Below are 20,672 nucleotides of genomic sequence, written 5' to 3'. Positions count from 1 at the left end.
AAGGATTAATGAATTTACGATCTGAAATGTCTAGAGCTATTGAAATGGGCAACTGTGCAGGGAATATGGAAAGGTTTATTCAAATGCAAATGTGAGCTTGGAGGGTAGAGCCACTGTGTATGAAGGAGCTCATTAAGGCCCAACTTAGATTTTATCTGGTACCTTACAGTGACTGCTGAATTCATCACAGGCTGTCGTTAAGCTTGGGAGGCCTGAGCCTCTCCCCCAGCCCCATATGTGGATATACAGTGTGTTGGGTACTCTGTCCACCTGGGTAATGCCTCTAACTTCTTCAGCCTCCAAACATTCATCTCCCTCCTTGTCTCTGCTTCTTTCTCTTCCTTTCCAAGTTTCGGCCCTCAGGACCTCTCCAGGGAACCACTGAAATAATGTCTTCATTGATGCCCTCATACTGGTGTCTTCCCTTTCTAGCCAATCTCCCAAAGGAAGCATTCTCCTCACTGTTACACTTTCTGAACAAGCAGGAGCTGTTTGTGGACACACAAGACTTATACACCAACCCCCACCCCACCCCACCCATGCACAACCAGCACTGAGTCTCTTCCCCTGCTGGGGTTGTTCAAGACCCCAGGGTAGCTGTTCCTGGGGTTAGCAGTTCCAGACCTGCCATGCTGCTCAGGCTGGTCCGCACAGCCACTGGCCTAATCCCTTCTCCCCCAGTCCCCTCTGCTTTAGGACCTTCAAGTCTGGGATCCATTTCACACTCTTCATTTTAGTAATTTGACTTATACATCCCCCCCCCCCCCAAAGGATCACAGGAGAGTGGTTTCATGTTGGAACCAGGGCTTGGTCTGTTTGTGCCCTCAGTTAATTTTTGCAGCTGTTTCATAAGGGAGCCACCGAGTCCTGTGAGGGAGTCCCTGAGTCACTCGGAGGAGTGTGAGGATGCCTCCCTATTCTTATGAGTACCCCAGAAGAGGGCATCAGATCCCATTACAGATGGCTGTGAGCCGCCATGTGGTGCTCTTACCACTGAGCCCCTTCCCCTCCCCCACCCCCCAGGTTTCAACATTTTTTGTGTGTTTTTTTTGGGGGGGGGTGGGTGAGACAGGGTTTCTCTGTGTAGCCCTGGCTGTCCTGGAACTCACTCTGTAGACCAGGCTGGCCTTGAACTCAGAAATCCGCCTGCCTCTGCCTCCCAAGTGCTAGGATTCCAGGTGTGTGCCACTCTGTCCGGCTGATTTCACCATTTTTATGTCCCATCCTCATGCCATCCATTCTCAGTAAGACCTAACTAAAGAGTAGAACTTGCAGCCTGAGCATGAGGGAAACATCCCTTTTACTGTCTTTACTAAGTAAATACCCTGCAAACCTTCCTGTTTGTGGGAGACTTTGGTCTGTGGGGAAAAGAACAGAGGCAGCATCAGGTCCCTTGGAGTTTAAGGTGGAGTGGCAGGCACATAGAGGACTGCTCCATTTCAGTGTGAGCTGCCCTGGGTTTGGTCAGAGGTCAGAGGTCTGGGTGCTAGGGGAGGGGATGCTAAGGCACAGAACTTTTCTGTGTTAAAAGCATGAAGGAGGTGGCTGGGGTCTCGGGGTTCAAGCCCTTCCACTGCATGGCAGTAGCGCTGCTGTTAAAGGACCCCCTCGCTGTCCATCCTCTCGGGCACACATATTCCTAGCTCCCTGGAGTGTGACCCCAGCGTTTGTAGGTTGAACTGTATATCCTTTCTCTACTCTGGTCCTTCCGTTACACTCCTGCATTCTCCCAGCACCTTCTCTGAGCTGTCCCACCCTGTGAGTTAGAATGAGTCTGGCCTTACTCAGCTCCTAACAGTAGCCCTGGTGGCTATGGTGTCACCTTTGCCCAAATATGTACGCGTTATCCGCACGTGAGGGACGGTGAGCAGTCGTGCTTAGGCTTGAAGGCCCTGTGCGCACAGTCAGAACTACTTGGACTTCTCAGGGCCCAGGAACCTAGGAACTAGGAGAAAGTGGAGGGAGGCTGTCCAGCTCAAGTTCCCACGCTCTTGGGGACCTGCGGTCACCAAGCAACTGGCCCTAATCCTTACCTTTTCTTCCCTGGGGTCCTTTAGTAAATCCTTCATCCAGGTCAGAATGGTGACAGAGAGTCAGTAGCAGAGCTGTGGCCAGCACTCCTTCCCTCAGCTGGACAGGGAAGTGAAGGCCACGCAGTGCCTGCCTGCCTTCCTGCCTGCCTGCTGGTCCTTCTCTAGTGCTGAGTGAGCAGAGGGAGACAAGGGGACACTTGAAGCCAGAATTGGCAAGAGCTGGAGAGGCAGCAATGCTGGGCTCCTGGTTTCTTCCAGAGACCTTCGCAATGCTGTCTGCCTCTGCCCCACTGCTCTTGACCTCACCATAAGATGAATTTGGTTCCTGCTTCCTCCTCTGACTTCATGTTCTTACCCAGATTCTTAGCATTCCTCTAGCACTCCTTAAATCATGTTTCTGTAAGTCAAGCCCTCTGCTGTGGTATTTCACCCCTCCTGCAGGCTCTTTTCTCATCAGCTGCTCTGGTGCAGGGGTTTTTATTACTGGAAGTCTGCTGGAACTTCTGCTGCCTCTCCAGTGGGTACCACACTGTCAGGGAGGTTCCTGGCTCTCCAGTGGGCACCGCGCTGTCAGGGGGCTTCCTGGCTCTCCAGTGGGCACCGCGCTGTCAGGGGGCTTCCTGCCTCCTGGCTGCCTTCCTCTTGCTCTGCTCAGGAGTCAAGTTACCTCTCTCCTTTCCTAGCTCTGTTAGTTTCAGATGCCCAAGGTTGCTCAAGGCTCCCTCTGTCTTTGTGTGCTTGGTGCTCCAGCCAGAAAAGCTGCCTTCCTTCTTAGTGCCGCAGCACATGCTGCTCCAAGAGCTCCCTGGCCACCAGGTTCAGGCTGACTCCCAGCTTCTGCTGTCTGTTTCAGTGGCTTCATATCTGTGACTTATACTCAGTCCAGTATTGATCAGCATGTGTCTGTGACCACAGAGAAGAAGCATGGCAATTATATGTGTGTCTTATAGCTGACTGGGGCCAGCCTGTCTTGTGTGGCGTAGAACCCTGGTACCCTCAAGCCACACAAGTATGTTGGAGTATGTTGGAGTTCCTGAGAGCTGTGCAGTCTCCTTGTGGCTCCTGGCAGCTTTCTGCTCTGTGCCCCTCTCCCCTCACTCATGTGCTTGTGTCCTCAGCCCGTGCCCCGAGTCTTGGTGCAGCCTACCTTCTCAGATGCCCAGGCGACAAGGACAGAGGAGGTGAGTCACCAGGTTGGGCTGCCCCACTTGCAGAGGTGGCCCTGAGGCTCCCTGGGATCCTCTGGCCCACACCTGCCTCCCTCTTCACTTCCCACTTCAATAATTAGCTACAATGTAGGGCACTGCCTTCTCCCTGCACAGGCTCCTTGTTGCAATTTGCTATTTCCAACCTGCTAATCATATGATTGTAAAGTTTTTGGTGCTTGACTGCTAATGTAGTCTGTGCTTTAATAGTCCACTGCTGGGCAGAGGGGGTTTCTATAAACAGAACTATCTTTTTCTTGTGAGTATTTGCTTAATTCTCAGTTTTATAGTTCATTGTGGTTCATGGTATCAGCGTGAAAAGACTCATGCTAGCCTGGGAGAGAACTGTCTCTTCTGGTCTCCCACAGCTCAGCAGAACTCATCATTCTGTGAACAGTAGAGCTCCTAGTCCCACCATGCCTTCAATCTCTGAATGGGTATCCTCATCTTCATAGGGAAAGTAATATATTCAGACAACAGCAAACAGGGTCTGGTGATCTTTCTGAGGGACAATTGACCCTTTAGCACCCTATCATGAAAAGTCCCTTTCACTCCAGTGCCTTAGTGATGTCTTAGTGATCCCAAGGCCCCTCCCCTGGGAGCATTGTTGGTGGTCCCGTGGCACGTAGGCTGGCAGGTTTGACCAGAAGCAGCACTCACTGGAAGGCCAGTGTGCCTGGCTCCTGCTGCTTATCCTATTGGCTCGCAGCCTTTGGACATTCTACAGTCAGCAAATAGCTTTCAAATGATAAATTTCAATTCCAGCCAAGTGAAAGTGTTTGCAGGGTGCTGCGATGGAGCCTAAGGAGGCTGTGTTATCTTCCCTTTGCCATCTTTAGTCTGTCATCACTCTACCTGGTTTGTCCCTTCCACGAGGAACATGCACAGGCCCTTCAGCTTCCCTGCGCTTCACAGTAAATGCCTTCTAGTTCCCGCATCCCTCTCCCACCAGGGATTCAGGTGGGCATGGGAAAACCTGTCTCTGAGGTGTTCTGTGCCTCTCCTTCATGTCACTCTGGCTAGAGTGGAACTAGAGGTGACTCAATCTCACTTATGGGTGAGTATGAAACAGCCACAGGCCATGTCTGGCTTCTCTTGTAGCTCTGTGTATCCCCCTGCATCCAGCAATAGCTAACTAGAGTCGGGAAGAATAAATAAAGTGTGTCCGAGTTTCAGAAGAAAAATGATTGAAAGATCGCCTAGTCTTTCAGCATATTTATGGCGATGACAGTTATTGATCTGCTGGTTTGAGTAAGTTTTCAGTCAAAGCCCTATCACAAAAATGGGCTGTTAATCTCAAGAGGTGCCGTGAATTCCCCTCCCCCAGAAAGTGTGCCTTGTGGGCAATGAAGGCTTCTGGAAGGAAGCAGGAATATAAATGACAGTTCACGGGAAAATGCATGATTTATCAAACTGCCGAGTTAAGCCGAGTAACTGGAAGAGACTTATAGATCTTAGCTACTTCCCAGTTCAAATAAATCCTGTCCTTTCAGATGGAAAGTGACCATATATAGCATAAATATTGGGACATCTTTTTTTTCTGCACAGCCTTCCATCTTGTTCCCATCCCATCTTCTCCTTCCTCAGCACTGTGGATTCAGAATTGGGTGATAGTGCTTGGCTCCCTCAGACAGCTTCAGTTATCTAAAAGAACATCCTGAGCTCACTTCCAAACCGGGACTAGCGGGGGCCTGCCGTCACTGTGAGATCCTGGCTTCATGTCTGTGTCTTCTGTCTGGTAACTCAGACGTGATGTGAAAGGCCATTGGCTCTGTCCTTGCTTAGTGGCAATCCCTTGGCATGCGTCCCAGAATCAGAGGCCCCTAGGCCCTGACAGGACCCCAGGAGCCAGAAAAGCAAGCTCCTAGAGAAAGAGCCCTACTATAAGCAGGCTGGACCCCTTCCTTGTCCCTGACCCCCAGCCTGAGCACCTGCCAGCACTGTCTGGGGTCAGTGCCTCATGTGCTTGCTAAAGCATTTTCGGATTGTCTGGTGAGGTCATCCTTTGGATTTTGCCAGAGAAAAGTGCTTTTCTGTTCTCTTTAGTGCATTTCAGTCTTCCTCTGAGGACAGTGGAGGGTGAGGGAGGGCATCTGCTTCCATGGAAGCCGGTACTGAAGACCAGGGAGGCTGGGACGGGCAGAGTGAGGTTCAGTGTGTGCTGCTTCCTCCTGGAGCGGGGCCTGTGCCTCCTGTAATGCCTCCTGTGCCCATGCAGGACGAGCGTCTCTATACATGATGCACATGCAGCAGGTCAAGGTGTGGTGCTCAGCCACTCCCACACAGGTGCACAGCACAGTGCTCACCTGCAGTCTCGTCCCAGGGCCAGGCAGGCTCTGACGGTTAGCTTCAGGTGTGTGCTGCACACAGCCAGGAACAGCTCCTACCAAGGTTCAGCAGGGATCTGGTAGCGCTAGCCCTATGGACTTCGATTTGATGGGCAGGTCTTTCCTTAGTATGCCTTCTGTCTTTCTGCAGGGTCAACAAGGCAGCCCTGGGCCTAGTGGGGCTTTGGAGTCCATGGTGAAGATGGCTGCCCCTGCAGTAAAGATCTGTGACAAACCCATCAGAGTGTCTTCCCCTCCATCTACCATGGTGGTTACTCAGCCCCCAGAAGGGCAGGATGGACCTCCCAGCCCCTTGAGTGAAGCTTCAAGTGGCTACTTCTCTCACAGTGTCTCCACTGCTACCCTGTCAGAAACGCTTGCCTTAGGCCTGGACACTGCAGGCCTTGGCAGCCAGACACCTGGGTCTCCCCCTGCCCTGTGTCAGGTCCCTCCAGAGCCTGAGCTGGTTTTCCTCTCCTGCACACAGAGCCACCCTCCTGTCCCAGAGGAGCCCCATGTACCACCTGCAACTCCTACTCAAAGTACCGAGCTGGAGGTTCCCAGACCATCCCTTCTTTCTGAACCCACATCTGTGCCCACGTCCCCATTCAGAATCCGCAAAGTACGGACCTCAGAGCTCAAGTCTTTCACAGGCATGCTGGGGAGTGCCTCCTCTGGAGCAGAGGAGGACCCCCTGGCTTCAGAAGACCCCAGCAATGCTAGGGGACAGACTCTGGGGAGGCTAGAAGTGACATCTGACTCTGAGGATGCCAGTGAAGTCCCTGAGTGGCTCAGAGAGGGAGAATATGTTGTTGTGGGCACCAACAAGACAGGCATTGTAAGGTATATTGGACCAACTGATTTCCAGGAGGGAACGTGGATTGGTGTGGAGCTGGACCTGCCTGCAGGTGAGTGTACTGTGGGTACCCGTGCTGAACATGACCCTGCTGCATGTGGGTCGGCAGGAAGGGAACATGGGATGTGCCGTGTCCCCAGAGCATGTCAGACTCCTTGAGCCTCCTGATCCTTCATAACCTATCTACACTCTCAGAATCCATCAGAACCCCAAGGCAGTCACTGAAACCTGCTATAAACTCAGTAATAATTTTTACTTATAATAAAATAATAATTTTAAATCTTTTTCTGTTGAGACTGTGACCAGCTGTGTGGCCCAGGTTCATTTGAACTGAATTAGGCCCAGTGATTGTCCAGTTGTAGCCTGCCCCCAGGTGGGGCTATAGTCAGGTGCCACCCCACCAGTGTTCTTTGTAAAATAGCAGCTCTGCCTCAGGCTGCATTCCATGCTCCTGAGACTCCAGGACACTTTGGGGTGAGCGTGAGCATGACAGCTTAGGTGAGGTCACGTGAGAGTGGGGCAGACTCTTGAGTCTCAAGTCAGACTGCAGAGCACAGGGTGGGCAGGAAGCGGGGCGGGGGGCAAAGAAGCATTTGTTCCGACACCGCTATGGATGTATGTCCAGTGGTGTTTGTCCTTGAAGAGTAGGCACCCTCGGGACCCAGCGCTGTGACCTCTCAGGCTTGTTGTAAGCTCAGGCCCAAATGGTTTTGTTGGATACCCATTTCCAACCTGGGCTATATGAAGGTGCTTATGAGCTGCCCTACCATTACTGGGATCTGTATTGTCTTGTATTTATCACCTCACAGGGAAATTTGTCACCTCACAATGGTAATCCTGTCCACTGGCAGCTGTGCCCTGCTCAGCCCTGGGTTACAGTTAATCTGCTTTTTGTTCCCAAGTGTATGGGGTGGGGAGCATGATCTGGGGTTGAGTGGAAAGGAAACTTCTGTGCTGGCTTCTTTCCTAACATGTGGCAAGGTCCCTTTGTGTGGCACCTCCATTGCAGCTCCTCCCTGTTTCTGACTGAGGAGCTCTGCTGCGTGGGTATCTTTCCTGCATCACTTAGGCTGCTCTGAATGTAGGCTGGGTATGGTGACGTGGACACCGGCCCTCACTCCCATAGTGCTGACCGTGTGACGATAGCAGACGGTTTCCAGAATAGCGGCCCGTCACAGTGCTGCAGGGTCCGGTGTGAGCATCTTCTCTTTTTCTAAGCAGGGAGAGTCCCTTGGTGTGAGCATGGGAGGTGTGCAGCCCACGTGTTCCTGCCAAGGCCACTGCTCAGGCTGCCACATGTCAGACCTGGCTCCCTGCCTCGTCTCTGAGCCCTCAGCCAGATCCAGCAGCTTGTTGGACTGCTAGGGAGACTCAGGCCTTTAAGAAGGCTCCCCTTAGAACTCAGCACTGGGCCCTTGTATCTCTCAGCCCGCCTGTAGCCCACCACTCCATTTAACCCTGGCTGCAGACACCCTTGTCCCTGAGCCCAGCGCTTCCTGTGTAGTCACTAATCTTTAAAAATAATCTGGCAGAGAATACCTCGAAGTGGAAGTGGTTCAAGATGTTAACTGTAGTAGAAAAAATTTCCAATCTGCTTCTCCTAAAGTGCAGGAATAAGTCTGTGTCTGCAGTTGAACCCAGGAATTAAAGAGAATTAGGAAATAATTTAACCCACCGGCAGGAACTAAGTGTGTGCTTTGTTTGCATTGCTGTGCTAGTTTTAAGCACACTGTGGTCAGCACCGCACTGCCTCCCACCTGACTTTAACTTCTGCAGAGGAGAAAATGCTAAGTGAACAAGTACATTTTGATAAGAACAAGTGTGCTGAGGGGATAGAGGAGGGTGGCTGTCCGGAACACCACAAGCTGTTCAGAGACACAAAGGAAGGGTCCAGGGACAGAGCTGGCAAGTTGGGTAGTCACCAGGGGAAGGCAGGGCAGTGTCCCATGCTGCTGAGGGTGGCCCAGCTTTCTCTGTTTGAGAACTAGTAGGAAAGTGGCCTCTGAGGTCTGCGGGGCACCTGGTGCCTGCATCTGAGAGTCTTGTGGTAAGTAGTGCCACTTGATCAAGGATTGAAAAGATATCTCTCTCTCTCTCTCTCTCTCTCTCTCTCTCTCTCTCTCACACACACACACACATACACACACACACACACACACACACATACACACACACACCGCAGAGCACACACGGGAATCATGGGAACAGGAAGATCACTTTGAGGGAGGCAGGTGTGCGGGCGGAGGACTGAGCTAAGGTAGTGGTAGGTAGGTGTGGGAGCAGTGGCCAGGGGTCAGGAAAATGTGTAGGACAGGAACCATGTGGAGGGGAGTCTCAAGGTAACAGCCAGTGTGTGGCACCAGAACAGGCCATGAACACAAGCCCCTGACTTGGAAAGGCTGAAAAACTGCTCATCAGTGTATAGTCACCACCTCTGGTAACCCAGAGACACAGAGATGATAGGTGTCCTGGGCGGGGCTGAGCTGGGGGACATGGGACATTATGCCGGAGCCTTTAGGAAGGAGCTAGTGGCCTGGAGGAGCAGCAGCCAGCTCTGCCCTGATGGCCTCCGCCTTGTCCTGAGCAGGACTTTTGACAAGGCCTGCTGCTTCATTCTTCAAACCACGGGGCTGAGGGGCTATCTGTCCCTGGTGACGACTGTTGGCTGTCCTGGTTCCAGGCTCACTGGCTTCTGGGTTGGGTGATGGCCACATAATGGATGGGCACAGTAAAGGTGTCTGTGTAACAAGGGGCTCATGATGCTTTCTTCCTTCCCTGCAGGAAAGAATGATGGCTCCATTGGTGGGAAACAATATTTCAGGTGCAACCCTGGCTACGGGCTGCTGGTAAGGCCGGGCCGGGTCCGCAGGGCTGCAGGCACTGGGCGCAGGCGCAGTTCAGGGCTCCAGCCTCAGGGAGCCACAGAGGCCCGCAGGAGTGCTACCATCTCTGGCTCTGCCACCAACCTGGCTTCACTGACAGCTGCACTGGCCAAGGGAGACAGGAGCTACAAGAATCCCGAGAACCGGAAGTCCTGGGCCAGCTAAGGTGCACCTCCCTGTGAGCACTAACAGGAGGAAGGAGACCTGCTGCCTCCACTGGAGCAAGGACACAGGGATGATGGGCAGTCTGGTTCCTGTCCTCTCTGGGAAGCTGGAAGCTGGATTTCCTTCCTCTACTTGGAATGGCACAGGTCCCTCAGCTGTGCTCCCCTCAGCTGTGCTCCCCTGGCTAGGGGTGGCAGGTTCCAGGAGCCCAGAGACCTGGGGACGGTAGCTGGGTGGCAGGGCTGGGGCCAGCCCAGCTCCTCCCTGCCTGCTTGAGGGTGTGTGAGGGGGAGGGGCCCCTTTCCTCATTCTGCTGATTCACTAATGTCTTAATTTAAGCGATGATCCTAACAAGTGTCTTGTCCTCACAGACAGGACTTCTCCTGCCTGGGCCCAGCACGCACACTACCCTCTCGGTGCACCAGTGGATTGTCAGACTCCCCTAAACCATGCCTCATCCTTCTGCACGGCTCACAGGGTTTCTAGGAGGCATCTTTGTGGGTGTCCCAGTGTCTTTAAACTCAGAAAGTCTTTTCTGCTGGCCATTCATTTCTTAACAGGATGCTTGAACTATATTTATTTAATTTATTTTTCCAAAAGTTAAAATATTTCACACACCATAATTGCTATCTATCCCAACATGTGTGCCCGGGGCCTGCCTTGTGCTTACCGGCCTCTGGCTGGCCAGAGCTGTGCCTTGTCTTGGATGGCGGTTGCTGGAAGTGGTGGCCAGCGAATGAAGCCAGCTGCTGTTGTGTTTCTTGATTGCAGACACACCATGGCTTTACTGTCACTGGTGGGAAGGCAGACCCAGGACTTGACATGGATCAAGCCTTCAATACCTTGGGTTTCAGGGAACTGGTGAATGTTTTGACTCTGACAATTCCGAAACCCTGATAGCACCTGGGCCAGCAGGTAGGTAGTGAGGGCAGACCTGTTGCCATTTCGTTCTTCCGATCTGTGCTGTATCCCAGGGCATTATCAACCACCTGTTTGCTGAGACGTGTGTCTGACCTGCCCTCTGAGTCCCAGAGTGTTGGTGGAGGACTCAGTGGGCAGATCAGAGTCACCAAGTCCCTGCTGTCCCAGCACCTGCCCTGCCTTCCACCTCAGGATGGGTCATTACACAGGGTATCCTTGGCAGTTTGTTCTAAGTTTGACTCTCAGACTCCTGAAGAACCACAGCTAGCAAGTGTTTGTAGGGGAACTGGTTCTGTGAGGACCTAAGCCTTTTAAGGGAAGTAGCTCCTGCCAGGTGGTTTCTCAGCCTCCTCTGGCCATTGTGGCCCCTGCGCTAGTCTTGCTGACACTCAGTCTGCACCATCTGCATTGTCTGCTTAGCCCAGTATAAACTACCATCTGCCTGCCCAGACCTTGACCAGAGGCTGCTTAGAGCAATAGGAGAATGTGTTGTCTCCCTGGCACGGGCAGACTCTGCGTGTGCTCCAGTCTTGGAGTTGAGTGCTGTTCCACTTGTCACCGTGATCTGCCAGGAGAGACCTGCCTCTGCTGGTCTTAACATCACAGATGTCTGGAGCTGCCAGCTAGAGGCAGGCACTAATTCGATAACTCCTCTTCCTCAGCTGGCATTTTGGGGGATAGCCAGCAGGTAAGTTAGCCCTACCGATCCTGCCTGGCCACGCTCCCGGGAGCACACAGCACTTTGGATTGTATTCTAGTTAAAGGTTTTCTCCTGTCAGGGTCCCCTGGAGAGTAGCCATTCATTCCCCGGAAGGACCAGAGTCCCCACACACAACCCCCCAGTCCTAACCTCTAGGATGGCCATGCAATGAGTATAGGGAAAGAAGTCCCTGTAGATGTAAAGCCAGTTGTATTAGGCTGTGGGAAGGGACATTGTGCCACCTGTCACTTAGATGGTGTCAAACAGGAGGAAAAGTCACTATTGACTTCATCTTGCTGGAGTTCTCAGGTGCACTGGAAGTCCTGAGGGATCTCACTTGACCAGCTGCAGCCCCGTGCTTCTGGGACCCCTTCTCTCTCCCAGCCCCCACTTTCCTCTCTGCTCCTGGGACCTGAGGTTCCCCAACCTTTCTACTTCCAGGCTGCCTAAGAATTCCCCCTGCCCCTGCAAAGAATGACCCTTTCCACAAAGCTGTGCAGGGTACTCTTCACTTGAAGTGCCCAGCCTCACAGGCAACTAGCCACACACAGCACATGGCGTCCTCCAGGATGGCTGTTCCCATGGCCTCCAGGGGTGGGAGCGGTGTTCTGTGAGGGCAGTCTGTCACACAGAAGCTCTGTTCTCATGCACCTGGTGCTCAATGTGGCTGGGATCTTCTGAGGTGCCACATCACACATGGCAAGTGTGCTACGAGTTTGTCCTCTCCTATGGCCAAGAGGACCCAGTGTGCCCGTCTGCTATGAGGGCAGGGAGGTGGCCTTGAGGAAGCTGGTGCTTTGGGGTGGGTCTGAAGAGATGGGGCGCAAGTGTTTGTGGGTCTTCTGGTTTTGCTGTGCCCATATTGCACTCTGACCTTCTTGTCCCCTGTGGGCTGGATAAAGACAGTGAGCTGTGTTCTTCCTGGGCGCTCCTAGCTGAGGCAGGCCAGGCAGGCCAGCTGCAGCCTCCGCCCTCTGCTCACTGCCCTTCAGAGCACACTAACACTAACATGACGCTGGAAAAATGGTGGATGGGGTCATGGTCAGTAATGTCAGGTAGTGGAGGGTAGGTGGTGGGTGTGGGGTTGGGTTTCAGGTGCCCATATCTAAGGGGCAGAGGGCCAGTGTTTCTGGGTTGTGTTTAGTGACATGTCCCCTGAGAAGTTGCAGAGGTATAGATAGCGTTTCCATGTCTTCAGTTTTCTCCAGCACTTACCGTGCCTTAGAGGTTCTGTGTGGGAAGCAGGTGAGTGGCTCACATAACATTTACCTGTCTGTCCAAGCTGCCTTTGCTACATGTTGCCCATGGAGGGTGACTTGAAGTTTCTAGTGCCTCAAGGCCCAGTCCACCTCAGGTCAGAGACCATAGGACCATTTCTAGTGCCTTCCCTGGGACCAGTATCTAGCTTGTGCTTCTAGTTCCAGACACTACCCAAAACATCTTAGTCTATATGGTGCCTTCCTTTGTGCTGTGGATACTTTTGCAGTGTTGGGAAAATTGGGAAAAGCATGGGTGTGAATTGTGTAAATATGAGATCACATGTGATGTTGATTCCAGGATTACAGTGATTTGGTACATGTTAAATGGGAATTAAAAATCCAAAGACCCTGTAATGAATAGTAAAGATGATGATTTATGTTGTATGAGGAACCAAACTATTGTAATTTTGTACCATACATGCCTTTCCATCAAGTGACCAACAGCTTCTAAATAAATCCAGGTGATTTCTTGCTTATGTCTGTGGTCAGTCTTAACCGTTCTTCCTATCCTCATCCTGGGCTTCAACTGACTTGGTGGTGGTCCCTAAGGGGTGGTGGTCCTAGGGTTTCCAGAGACTCCCAGACTTGGATCAAAGACTCTGGGAGTCCCCATTCGCATTTTAGTCTGTCTCCACACCCTCATTCATTTCAGACCCTTATAGAAGCCAGGCAGCATCAGAAACTCCTGGGGGCCTGAGACTAATACTAAGTGGAGCTTCAGGGCTAGCTAGGAATAGGTAGGTCTCTGTTTCTGTCTCTCTCCCTCTCTCTTCCTCTCTCCCTCTCCTCTCTCTTTCTCTCTCTCTCTCTCTCTCTCTCTCCCTCCCCCCCCCTCTGTGTGTGTGTGTGTGTGTACACACACAGGGGTTTTACAATCTGCTTTGACCTATGATTGATAGAGGCTCTATTATGGACTGCACTAGAGAGCAAAAGTCTTTCTACTGTTGCACATAGATATACCCTGAGCAGTGGTACTCAATTTCCTTAATGCTGGGACCCTTTAATACAGTTCCTCATGTTGTGGTGGTCTAGCTATTTTGTAACTGTTGGTACTTCATAACTGCAGTATTGCTACTGTTTTGAATCATGATGTTAATATCTGTATTTTCTCATGGTTTTAGGTGACCCTTCAGAAGGGTTGAGAACCACTGCCTCGAACGAGGTGTTTTAGAAAGAGGAACCTGCCTTTAGACCTGCCCTTTCTAGTTTTGTGCTAGGGAAGGGCCTTCCTCTGCCACCCATGGGCCCCTCCTCTCAGCCACTCTGCTACAGCAAAGCATTGTTGCCAGGGAACAGGACTCATGTTTTTCTCCCTGCACCAAACCTCATTCTGCTGTTGTCTCATAAATAAAGTAGCCTGAGAACGCTGGGTCAGAGGCACCTGGAGGCCTGAGCAGAGGTGGCCATCAGCCATAGGCAGCTTCTAACAAGACTTGTTTGTGTTCCCAAGTGCAGCAGAGTTATCCTCAGAGATAAGCTCTGCCAGGCAGAGACACATGTGGCAGCCAGGAGAAGCCCCTTGAGGGATGAGGCAGGGTTCTGAGTGGAGCTGATCCAGCAGCTGGGTGGGGGGTAGGGGACGGTGGAGACATTATCTTTTTCAGACTGTGGTTACCTAGAAGCCCCAGGAGAAGTCTAGTCTGTACCAAGCCCTCGCATGGACTGTAGTGGGTGTCACACTTAGTTCTCTCTTTGCTTACTGAGTGACTCAAGGAATGTGGGCACTGATCCTGGGCCTGGGGAGCCCAGGAAGTTACCCTGGGATACAGAGAGGAGAGGATACCCCGGGGAGATGCTTGGCCATGTAGTGCATGTGCCCAGGCTAAGGAGGCTCATGGTCTGAGATTTGGGCTTAAGTTGAAATAAGAGTTTGGGGCCAAACTATGCAGACCTGTGAGGTAGGGACAGGCCTGGCCTGGCCTCTGTTCTGATCTGAGCTGTGCTGTCAGACTCCCCTATGGTGCATACCATGAAGGGAAATGGTTCTGAGTCTTCTAAGGAGGGGTGGATACAGTCCCTGCCTTGTGGACAGGGAAAGCTGGGGCCTGGTCTTCCCTCTGCACACCACTGAAAACCAGAGCAGGGACAACAAAGCTGCCTTTTGCTTCTGCTCCTCCAGACACCGCTTTCAGAGCCAGCTCCTTTAAGAGGCTCAGGGTGGGCAGGCTCCAGCAGGAAATGGAGAAAGCTTACAGAACCTTAAGAAAGCAAGCTGGAGGGCTGGAGAGATGGCTCAGCAGGTAAGAGCACTGACTGCTCTTCTGAAGATCCTGAGTTCAATTCCCAGCAACCACATGGTGGCTCACAACCATCAGTAATGGGATCTGATGCCCTCTTCTGGTGTGTCTGAAGACAGCTACAGTGTACTTAGATATAATAATAAATAAATCTTTAAAAAAGAAAGAAAGAAAGGAAAGCTACAGAACTTGTCAAGCTTGGCTGCAGCTTGGGGCAGAGCCTTACTGGATGTGCCCCCTCCCCCCAACATGAAGTGGTGGCAGGGGTTCTGCTCAGGGTTTGGAGCTGTGGTCTCTTCAACTCCCCTGTCCCTTTGGAAAGTCTGAAAGGCAGAGCTGGGGCCTGGACACTTGCCTGCAAAACTAATACAAACTAGAAACTTCACAAGGGAGGGCGCACAGAACAGACCCCTGTGTCTGCTTCAGCCAACTGGGCACAAGCACCAACCCCATGAATATCTGGATCCAAAGAAATCCCGGACAGCCTTGCTCAGTTATACATTTTATTCTCTAGTAGGTACAATACTAAAATAAACACAAATTAAAAAAAAGTTTTATTAAAACAAAACTGTACAAAAAAGCAGTATACTACATTTTAATTACAGAACAGTCTACTGTCCAAAAGGCACTAATCCAGAATAGGAGATACAATGAAACAGGACTCATTGAACTATTTAATCAATACAGTAGAGCGCTTGTTTGACCATTTACATTGAGAAACAAGGGCTTCTTGCTACAGTCATCACACATTGTTAGAATCTGAGTCCTACTGGGAAGGTGCAGTATCACTCCCTAGAGCAGGCTCCACCAGGGGCCAGGAGGCGCTGGGAGGTGTGGGCAGCAGTGGGTACCCAAGCCTGACTTGGCCTCTGGTGGTTGGTTCCAACCATGATTGGCAGCCAGTCTAACCCCTCTCCTGTTTAGCACCGGCAAAGTGGGTTCTGAGATGCTCCAGGTAATGAATTGGACCTCTGGTGACAGCTCCAACAGGGAGGCATCTGGTAACCCTGTCTGAAAAGGCAGCAGCTACCTGGGAGACATGGCCCAGTGGTAGCCAGGGGGCTGGGAGCTACGCCAGGCTTAGCCACCTGGGCAACGGAAAGAAGTCTCCTCTGCTCCCCGTGTCTGTGAGTATCCAACAGTCTTGTCTGGGAAACTGGTTTCTAAAAAGGGAGTTTGCTTCCCAGAGACAAGTCAGCATGTCATGCCATGCCTGCCACGGGCGCAAGCCTGCTCCCTGCCTGTCAGGTGCCCGCCCAGCTCCCTGAGCTCCACCTTTACTGTCACAGACTCTGGCCTAAGGAGGAAGGATACTGCAGCTTTCCAAACAGTGTCATACACAGAAAGACGAAGACAGGCATCTGATGTTAACAAAAATAAGTAACAAAGAAATGGGATTAAACCAAATCTCTTCTCACAGCGCCCTATACTACACCCTCCTTCTGCTTAGCAGAAAATTGTACGTACACAAAAATACAAATACACAATTTTGTAGAACAGTCTGATTTTTAATATATTTATATATATTTATATTTATACGAGTGGCAGGTTAGTTCATTATATAGAGCTTTTTGCACTTTTGGCTCATATGCAACAAGGCTTATAAGTTCAGCTTTAGCTTTCATTCAGATTTTATAGCTTTTGAACAAATTTTTCACATTTAAAGCAGCATCCAATTTGCACTAGGAGTCTGTGGTGATTATGGGGAAAGATGGGGTCAAGAGGTTATGGGGGTGGGGCGGTATACATTCCAGTGTGTGTGGCATGTAAGGAGGATTCCATGTGGACAGAGCTTGCCATGATGACCCCTTGAGGTAGACTGAACACCTTACAGCAGACTCAGACACAGGTGTGATTCACCCTCAGGGACACATGGCACACAAGATGGGGACAGAGACCAGAGGAGACACCAAAGGGAAACACAGAGACTAAGACACACAACAGCCAAGGCCAGGAGGGTGCCCTGCCCTCTCCCAGACTCATCTGGCAGGATCCTACACAGCCTGAATGAGGCTGAATGCCTGCAGGCAACCTTGACATCTGGTCCCTGGTGTCTGCTCAGAACATGTAAGCCTGCTTTCAGCTTCCCAGCTGGCTGTGCCAGCCTGTTCCCAGACCCACAGTGAATTACACACACTGCACCTCGACACGCGTGCATTCAGCTCTTGCTAGAATGTCCAAGTCCAGTCAGGGCCCAGCATCCTGGCCCCCCTGATGCTCTGACTCAAAGCTGTCGTCCCTCAACTCGCATCCAGTTGACATTCCTCAATTATACCAGGTCAGACAGGTGCTTGATAGGTAGACCATGGACGCTGCATCTAGAGGGTGACACATTCCTCAGGGGCAGTGTCGGTTTTGCATGCTCCACAGCCTCCCTTTTGCCAGCACTTGGCCACTCACCCTCTGCTCTCCCCTCTCTAGGTGAGGCAGGGTCACTCGCACCTGTTACATGCAAATGCCCAGTGTCTGCATTATTCCACTGTCTGAACAAAAATCTTGGATTAATGAAAATTAGGTGCCCGCCCGTGTGATGGATTGTTCCTTTCTACTTGTCACTGTTGTACCAACTGAGCACAGCAGTCAATGTCCTATACCCCATGTCAATAAAAGGCCCAGATCTACCTCGAGACAGTCTCTCACTCATCCTAAAGAATGCACATTGGATCTTCCTATGACTACTGCTTTCGGCTCCTTAGTATCTGGGCTGTGGGTGCGCTCAGAGCTCCAGTACGCACAGGTTGATCAGTCATGGTCCCTGCCTGCTGGCCCTCTTAGAGCAGGAAATGGCCCCAAGTGCTGACAGATAGAACTCTGCTCAGAGGGTCTCACTCCTGGTCTTCACTCAGTAGCCACTGAGCTCTAGCTAAGTAGATTCCTTTAAACTCCCTCTGATCCAAGACCACAGTCAGTCACATCAACAGAAGGAACACAGGAAACAGTGACAAAGCCAGCCCTCTCCCCTTGCTTGCCCTTGTGACCATTCTGCCTGCAGAATGGCAGGGACACTGGGTTGGGGAGGGGGATGTGCAGAGCATCTACCCTGAGGCGGGGTGCGTGGTGGGAAGGACAGGGCGAAGGCCAACTCTCAGGCAGGTCCCAGAGGTCTGTAACTTGCTTAGGCACTTAAACAGAAATGAGAAGTTTGTTCTAGAAGGTACTGCAGATCCAACCTAACCATGGCCATGGAGGGCAGGCTGAGCCCATGGGGAGATTGGAGAAGGCTGTAGGCTCTTCCAGGGGAGACAACTGCCAGTGTTGGCACCTTACAGCCAGTGAAGTGATGTGGTGGCTCAGGGGCCAGTTTGGCATCTGTGGTCCCTGATCTGTACCTAATGAGGTGCAGACTGCCCTGACACTGTTTAGGGTCATTGTGAGGAACCACTAAGAAAGAAGAGAGCTTTCAGAGTGGTACTGTGGTAGAACCAAAGAGCTTAAAGGAGAAAGCTTGCTAGAACGGCCAGTGCTTGGAAAGGAAGAGCTCGACCCACCCTGAGAACTTTGGTTTTGTTTTTCTGGTGCCCATTGTCAGAGATGAGTGATGAGATCCCCTCTGCTTTCAATACAGTCAATGTGGGCTCAAGGCAATGATAAAGGGATGCTTCTGAGAGCAGCCACAAGTGCTCACCTTCACTCAGCACACGACTGTCTCTCTCTCAACACACACACACACACACACACACACACACACACACACACACACCCCTCCCACCTGCAGATGGGGCCTAGAAAGCATCAGGGAGTGGCTGCTGTTGCATCCACACAGCTCCGATGCCTTTTGGTTTTCTAGTGTAATGGCCTCAGCGAGCCACGGAGAGGACAGAGATGGCCCAGGCTGGGCTCTTAATTCCAATAAAGCAAAGAGGGAGTGGTTTCTAGGCTAAGGATGCTACAAACAAGACAGGAGAGATTTAATCTGGAAGTGCTGGGAAGCGAAGTCCTTGTGGGAGCAACAACCCTTCACACAAGCCCTTGGGACCAATCTCTGTCTTGAGCCCTGGGAGGTGACAGGCACTGATTTCATCCCACAATGTCCATGGCCCTTTTGGCCACCAACAAAGATGCAAAATCTTGATTATATCAAAATGAAAGGCACCCATACTTTTTACTTCAAACCAAGGTGTTTGGGGCAAAATGAAGACAGTTAAGAACCCGTCGGCCAACTAGTGTCACACGGCATCAGCCCCAGACGCCAGCCTGCTCAGTCCGTCGGCCTTGTTCCTTGGGTGCATTTCATTCTCTTGGGCTTTAAGGCTGGCTACCCATGATGTAACAAAAAAGGACAATGATCTAGCCGACTCTCAGAGAACCTAATTTTGTAAGAAAAGGAGCTAGAAAAGATGATGTGGGGGTGGGGGCTGGGTACTGGGTGAAGGAGTGTAGCAGGTCATTTGGAAGATGTCCCTAGTTTGGTGTCACTGACCAGTAGTCATTAAACCTCCACACTAAGCCAGCTTGCTCCATTCTTAGACTCTGGATATTAAAAAGTTTTATTCTAGGCCTAAATTTGAATGTCTTCAAGAATCTACTACTTATGGGTCAGTCCGTTTTGATAAGGAGCCGAGGAAGCCATGGCAGAGACACAACCTTGGGCTCCGCAATGCCTCGTTTCTACTCCCTTCCTATGGTAGAGGGACAGCTCGAACCCTCCGGGACTCAAGCAGGGCACCTCAAAGCCCTAGGATATAAGCACTGCAAGAACTGAAAAGAGCAGGCTTTAGGGAAGCCACTGCAGGGCGGGGTGGGGAAGGCTAGGACACCCCCCCCCCCCATGTGCCTGAGAACAGCCAGCAGGTTGGCAGTGACCTCAGCAGAGTAAGACTACACAATCCCAAATACCAGCATCTGGATTCTTACAATAATCACTTCTAGGGTTTTCCTTGATAGATGGATGGAAGGAAGGAAGGAAGGAAGGAAGGAAGGAAGGAAGGAAGGAAGGAAGGAAGGAAGGAAGAAAGGAAGGAAGGAAGGAAGCAAAGCTATTTCCCAGGCAAGTCCCACCTACACTGTCCTTGATTGCCCTGGATAGTTTTGTGTTTTCAGGTGGGGTATGTGTGATATACAGGAACATTTACCCTGGACAGGGGGGTTTTAATCAGAGAGGCCCCCTTGAGCACCGAGCAGATGAGCTTAGGAACTTCTAGCTGCATGCCAATTCTGTTCCCTGAATGCTCACTGGTAATCGTAATGTCTCGTTGCTGTGCAGTACATGTCACACAAGTCACAGAATTAGCTCGACCAGTGACTTTTCAGAATGGAGTCAGAAGGCAGACCTGAACCTCTAATGGACATAGCAGTTGCTCAGCAGCTGGGAAAGTAAGAAGCGCCGTAAGTCCGACATCCACATCAAGGCTGACAAGTCCCAAGGACCACACCTCTGACCTGGCTGCCTTCCGACTCAGACACCTGCTGTACATTTCACTGTAGGTATCTGGGAAGAGTCAAAGTGAAGCACCCCAGGATCAGAAATTCTTCCTTTCCTTTCTCTGTGTGTCTGTGTGTGGAGGGAAGAGGGCTCTCTAGATCTCTCCAGGCTTATACTCAACCTCAGCCTTTCCACACAACAGAGCTGGAACCAGCATCTTGGTTGGTTAGTGTTCTGGGTGAGAGGGGACACTTCCTATAGAAAGGGTGAAGACATGCATGCATGCACGCATGTGCGTGCACATACACACGCACACACACACACACACACACACACACACTCAGCTAACTAATCCCACAGTGTCCAGCCTGAAAAAGACAGGGCTCTTGAACTCAAGTTAACCTCACCTGAGTCTTGAGCCTCATGGGCAGAAGAGCTTAGAAAAGGCCACTTAGCACTGGTAGCTGCTGGCATTCCGGTGGACCCTTCTGACGCTCTAATTGAATCAAGGCTCCTGCAAAGGATGACTAGAAAAAAAAGAGAAAGTCCAAACTAAGCATCAGCAGGAGAGGGGCTAGTGACTTCTGCAGTTCCTGGTCAGGAGGACACCACAGGCCATGAAGATCATATGATGCCCGCCTGAAGGCACAGGTGCATAAACAAAAACTAACTGAGGGACAGAGAACATGGCTTCAGAAGAGCCAGGAACCCATCCTGACAGCAGA

General features: G+C 51.4%; 2 protein-coding genes across 9 annotated transcripts in view; one reads left to right on the top strand and one right to left on the bottom strand.

Moving 5' to 3' along the window:
• The window catches only part of Kif13b (kinesin family member 13B), a 163,503-nt gene extending 152,360 nt beyond the window's left edge, over positions 1 to 11,143 (top strand). The window contains exons 38-40 of one of the 6 annotated variants that reach the window (XM_052191201.1): positions 3,152 to 3,214; positions 5,717 to 6,473; positions 9,203 to 11,143. In XM_052191201.1, the coding sequence (XP_052047161.1) occupies positions 3,152 to 3,214; positions 5,717 to 6,473; positions 9,203 to 9,468 (1,086 nt within the window). In that variant the 3' untranslated portion in view covers positions 9,469 to 11,143. Of the gene's footprint in view, positions 1 to 3,151; positions 3,215 to 5,716; positions 6,474 to 9,202 lie in introns of those variants that run through there. The other 5 variants (XM_052191202.1, XM_052191205.1, XM_052191204.1 and 2 more) reach the window with 5 other exon arrangements.
• A 3,928-nt stretch (positions 11,144 to 15,071) lies between these two features.
• Positions 15,072 to 20,672, bottom strand: part of Hmbox1 (homeobox containing 1) — a 133,465-nt gene continuing 127,864 nt past the window's right edge. Inside the window, exons 10-11 of one of the 3 annotated variants that reach the window (XM_052191197.1) lie at positions 20,355 to 20,474; positions 15,072 to 16,903 (exon numbers count right to left, since the gene is read on the bottom strand). In XM_052191197.1, coding sequence (XP_052047157.1) covers positions 20,385 to 20,474 — 90 coding nt within the window. In that variant the 3' untranslated portion in view covers positions 15,072 to 16,903; positions 20,355 to 20,384. Of the gene's footprint in view, positions 16,904 to 19,524; positions 20,475 to 20,672 lie in introns of those variants that run through there. The other 2 variants (XM_052191198.1, XM_052191195.1) reach the window with 2 other exon arrangements.

Source organism: Apodemus sylvaticus, chromosome 8, assembly GCF_947179515.1.
Source record: "Apodemus sylvaticus chromosome 8, mApoSyl1.1, whole genome shotgun sequence".
Classification (NCBI taxonomy): domain Eukaryota; kingdom Metazoa; phylum Chordata; class Mammalia; order Rodentia; family Muridae; genus Apodemus; species Apodemus sylvaticus.
Note: the sequence above shows the minus strand (reverse complement) of the source record. Positions and strands in the feature narration are given on the sequence as shown.